Source organism: Penaeus chinensis, chromosome 22 (assembly GCF_019202785.1).
Source record: "Penaeus chinensis breed Huanghai No. 1 chromosome 22, ASM1920278v2, whole genome shotgun sequence".
NCBI lineage: Eukaryota > Metazoa > Arthropoda > Malacostraca > Decapoda > Penaeidae > Penaeus > Penaeus chinensis.
The window spans coordinates 20,179,268-20,184,267 of NC_061840.1; the positions used below are offsets into that span (position 1 = coordinate 20,179,268).

The window sequence follows — 5,000 nt, forward strand, 5'->3', positions numbered from 1 at the left end:
GTATCAGGATGTGTACCTATCTATCAAGTCCTAACACACACACACCACTAACAGAAACACACACAATTATAGCCTTTCTGAGGAAACGTGGCAGCAAGCAATCATGTCAAAAGAATTGTCTGTTTTGTCTCCATGATGTTAGTCTTATTAAGGCTCTTCAGTTGATAAGCCTCTTTACACTGGCGCGATAAAACCAGTCTCGGTAATTTCGCTTAATGATATATAAAAAAAAAAAAAAAAAAATCAAGCGGACACATTTTCGTACAAGCAATGTTGCACCTTCTCAGTTAGCGCAAGAGCAAGCGTATTAACAGACGACTGTGTTTTCCGCCGATGCCAACATCATTACGACAAAACCCGTTTTCGAAACTCAAAATTCATTAAACGATCTATCATGGGGAGCACAAAGGCAGTTTGTGTGACAAGGATAAGTGTGACAGAAGAAGTTTGCCAAATGGATAGCACAGGGCGAATCCATTATCCCGCCTGAGTGGCCATTGTTTATGTTATTGATATTCACATTACGCTCGCTGAGTGTCCCCCTTCACTCCCTATCGCCCCCTTCCCCCCCTCCTCCCACCTCCCCCCTTCCCCCCACCCTCACCTTCACCTAGTCCCCTAGAGCGCAAGAGAAATATGGCTCGCAATATTTTGATATCCGCTGCTCAACTAGGCCCCGGGAACGAGCGAATCATCTACTTACGAAGTCTTTTCGCGACGTCGTCCCCTTCCCTACCCCCCTCCCCCCAGCCTCCTTCCAGGCCATGCCCCATCACCCCAGCACCCTTCCCCACCTCCCCCCACCTTCAGACCCCTTCCCCAACCCCCCACCCCTTCCCCAAATCTTCCCCCATCTTGCCTCCTTCCACCCCCCTCCTTCCAGCCCCTCCCCCAACCCTTTCACCCTCCCTCCCCCAACCCCTTCCCCTCCCTCCCCCCCTCCCCCCCAACGAGGTCTTAACGATTCCCCTCGAAGACCGAGAGGCAATTGACGACGCGTCTGGCCTCTCGTTGGCACTCTGGCTGACAGTGGCCCTCCCTCTGGCACTCCCACTCTCTGGGCACTGGAAGGGAAGGTCTGATTCGATAACGGAGAGGAAGGGTAGAGCAGATAAAAAAGGAAGTGAGAAAGGAGAGAAAATAAAACAAAAAGGAAAGTGGAAAGATGAAGAAAATTTATAAAACAAAACAAACAGAAAGATGAACAAAAAAAAGAAAGAGATGGGAAAAAAGAAATACCCCCCCCCCCCACCTTTAAGAATAACGATAATAATGATAATAAAGATTCACGATGATAAAAATAAAGGTAAATATGAAATTATCTATTCTGATTTTTACGTTTCATAATGTCGATTCTAGAAAAAAGAAGCATCATTTTACTTTACTATCTGATATGTAACTTGTAGATTTTTTAAAACGTAAAAGGTTAAACAAAAAAGTTACATAATCAACATTCATGTTGCATTATCAACTCGACTTCCTATCACCTTGCACCCCCTTCTCTCCCTCCAAAAAGAAAGAAAAAAAGAGAGAAAATAAAAATAAGAATAAAAAGATAAGATAAGAGGGAAGAGAGAGAAGCAATTGCTCGTATTGCAAACAACAAGGCGATTTATCAGTATCTTCAGAATCGAAACGGGTAATGATACTGCTTCGGAATCACACTGAACTCTCCATCACCTCTCGATAAATGCCTCAAGACGATCATTTCTATTTTCATTTCTAGTATTTTTTTTTTGTTTTTTGTTTTTCTTCTTTGTTTCCTCTTTGTATATCTCTTTCATGGTTGTGAATTCCCAATCAGTCTCTCGGAGTTTATTTGGATTTACAGTATGAGACCGCGAGATTAGACGATCGGATGGCCCTGCCTCCCTAATCTACTCTCTCCCCCTCCCCTTCCCCCCCTATCTACTCCCACCTCCTATCTACTCCCACCTCCCCTTCCCCCCCTATCTACTCCCATCTTCCCCCACCTCCCCTCCCCCTCCCCCTCTCCTCCATTCTTCCCCCACTTCCCCTCCCCCTCCACCTCTCCCTCACCCCCCCCCCAACCCCTTGCAACGAACTGCACGCTGAGCCGACCACTGAGCGAATGTTTACTCGATTCGATGATAAGGCTTGAGTTATCACCCTGGCCCCGCCCCCTTTATCGACTACTAACCAATCAGTCGATGTGCTAATAAACCTGCCACGCCCATCTGACACTGTTGAACCAATCACGGGAAGGAGATTTTTTTTTCCCCCAAGAAGGTTGGGGGGGGTAGGGGTAGGGGGTAAGGGAGGGGAGGGGAGGGAGAAGGAGAGTAAAGATAGGGGGGGGTGGGGCGGGGTTGATTTGGATGCTCCCTTCCACCCACAATATCTGAACCCCCCCCCTCCTTCCCCTGCCCTCCTCCCCCTCCCCCACCCCCCCACCCAATCCAATTGTTACGGTTGTCCGAAGTAGTTAAAACAATTCATCCTTTTTCCTCGAAGGATAAGAAGGGGGAGAGGGAGGATATGAAGAAGGAGGGGGGGAGGAGGAGAGAGGAAGAGAGGAGGGGAGAAGGTGATGAAGGAGGAGGATACAGGAAGATGGGGGAGGGAAGAGCAAGAGGAAGAGAGAGAGAGAGAGAGAGAGAGAGAGAGAGAAGAGAGAGACAGACAGAGACAGATAGATAAATACATACATAGAGAGAGAGAGCAAGAGAGAGAGAGAGATAAAGAGGCGGAGAGAGACATAGAGAGAGAGAGAGAGAATGAGCTGCACAGACAGGGTAGAGAGAAAGAGAGAGCAAGTGATATAGATAAAGAGAGATAGAGAGGCGGAGGAGAGAGAGACAGAGACCGAGATAGAGAGACGGAGAAGAGAGACCTTCAACAGAGAAAGGTCATTGTGTCTCCCAGCTTCAAGGGTCACCAGCCCAAGGTCATTATCGACAGGTCAGAGCGAGCGCGAGGAGGGAGGGCGAACAGGGCGCGTTGTAAACTGTTAAAAGGGATATCGATGATTGAAGAACAATCGTCAAAACATGTAAGTAAAATAATAACTTTAGAAATTAGCATGAAATGAAAAAAGAGAGCGAGAGAGAGAGAGAGGGAGAGAGAGAGAGAGAGAGAGAGAGAGAGAGAGAGAGAGAGAGAGAGAGAGAGAGAGAGAGAGAGAGAGGAGAGAATAAAAGGGAAGGAGAGAGAGAGATAAACAGAGAAAGTGATAAACAGAGAGAGAGAGAGAGAGAGAGAGAGACAAACAGAGAGACAGAGAAAAAATATGATTACATAGACAAAAACAGCACCATACTGGCTTCCCCAACTCCCCGCCCTCCCTACCCACCCATAAAACATAAAAACAGAGAAAATTGACAAATAAACAAAATATATATGAAAAATAGATAAGAACAAATAAACGAATAAATAAATAAGATAAAACGAAAGAAACAGATATGAAAATATAAATAAATAAATAAATAAAAGCTTAACTCGCCGATCACGCCCACCGCAATACGTTTTCTAAACCGCGGCGTTTCAGGGCTGACTGCTATAATTCCGTCAAATATCTCACGCTAACGAAGGACCGCTCGTGAATCTTCGCCTCGAGAGATCTCAGGACAAATTGCAACCATTAGACACCAACTCCTCTTGGTTCGGGCGAGGGAGAGAGAGAGAGAGAGAGGGAGAGAGAGAGAGAGAGAGAGAGAGAGAGAGAGAGAGAGAGAGAGAGAGAGAGAGAGAGAGAGAGAGAGAGAGAGAGAGATAAACATGAAGCCAATAAATGTAAAGGAAATTGTGTTTGTTTATATTGACGTGACTGGAAGGGGGTAGGGAGAGGGAGGAGGGGGGGAGGAGAGGAGAAAGAGGGGGTAGGAGGAGGAGGAGAGGAGAGGAGAAGGAGGGGGTAGGAGAGAGGAAGAGAGAATAGGGAGAGAGAGGAGAGGAGACGAAGGGGGTAGGAGGAGGAGAGAGGAAGGGGGAGAGGAGAAGAGAAAGAGGGGGTAGGAGAGAGAAGTGGTGGAAAGGAGAGAGAGAGAGAGAGAGAGAGAGAGAGAGAGAGAGAGAGAGAGAGAGAGAGAGAGAGAGAGAGAGAGAGAGAGAGAGAGAGAGAGAGAGGAAGGAACATGAGAGAGAGTGAGAGAATAAAAGAGGGAAAGAAAAAGAGAGAGAAAGACCGGAGAGAAACGAGAGAGACGGGATAAAGAAGGGGAATAGAGACGACCAGGGAAGGAGCCCAGAGGTTAGGTAGGGGGGGGGAGGGGGGGTAAGTAATGTCAATTGCACGGCGTCTAGTTAGCGAACCTTATTGTTACCAGATATAGCTCACAATTCTTAAGAGGAAGCGATACTTTATGAGTCCCTTGTCATCCGTCCCCCCCTCTCCCTCCCCTCCTCTCTCCCCCTCCTCCTCTCCCTCCCCTCTTCTCTCCCCCTCTCCCTCCCCTTCTCTCTCCCCCTCCCCCTCTCCCTCCCCTCCTCTCCCCCCTCTCCCTCCCCTCCTCTTTCTCCCTCCCCCTCTCCCTCCTCTCCTCTCTCCCCCTCCCCCTCTCCCTCCCTCCTCCCTCCTCCCTTCTCCCCCTTATCCATCTTTTCCTCTTTCCTTTTCTCTCTCTTTTTCTCTCCTTCCCTCATCTTCTCTCTCCTTTCACTTCTCTTTCTCTCTCTTCTCCTTCCCCTTCTCTCTCCTCTCCTTCTCCTCCTTCTCTCTCCTCTCCTCTTCTCTCCTCTCCTTCCCCTTCTCTCTCCTCCCCTCTTCCACTATCCCCTCTCTCTCTTCCTCTCTTATTTCCCTCTTTTCCTCTCCCCTTTCTCTCTCAACCACTTTTCTTTCCCTCCTCTCATCTCTACCCCCCCCCCTCCTTCCCTCTCCGTTCTCTCTCTTCCTCTCTTCTTTTCCCTTCCCTCTTCTCTCATCCTTCTTCTCTCCTCTCCCCTATTCCTTCTCCTCTTTTCCACTCTCTCCTTTTCCTCCCCTCCTCTCCCCTTTCCCTCTTCTCCCTTTTCGCCTTTCCCCCTTTTACCATCTCCCT

At 48.2% G+C, this 5,000-nt stretch overlaps 1 protein-coding gene across 1 annotated transcript in view; it reads right to left on the reverse strand.

Annotated features, from left to right (window-relative positions):
* LOC125036988 (cilia- and flagella-associated protein 251-like) overlaps positions 1-5,000 on the reverse strand; it is a 53,680-nt gene that overhangs the window by 15,688 nt on the left and 32,992 nt on the right. Inside the window, exons 3-4 of the mRNA XM_047629948.1 lie at positions 952-1,064; positions 605-618 (exon numbers count right to left, since the gene is read on the reverse strand). Of these exons, the coding sequence (XP_047485904.1) occupies positions 605-618; positions 952-1,064 (127 nt within the window). The remainder of the gene's footprint in view (positions 1-604; positions 619-951; positions 1,065-5,000) is intronic.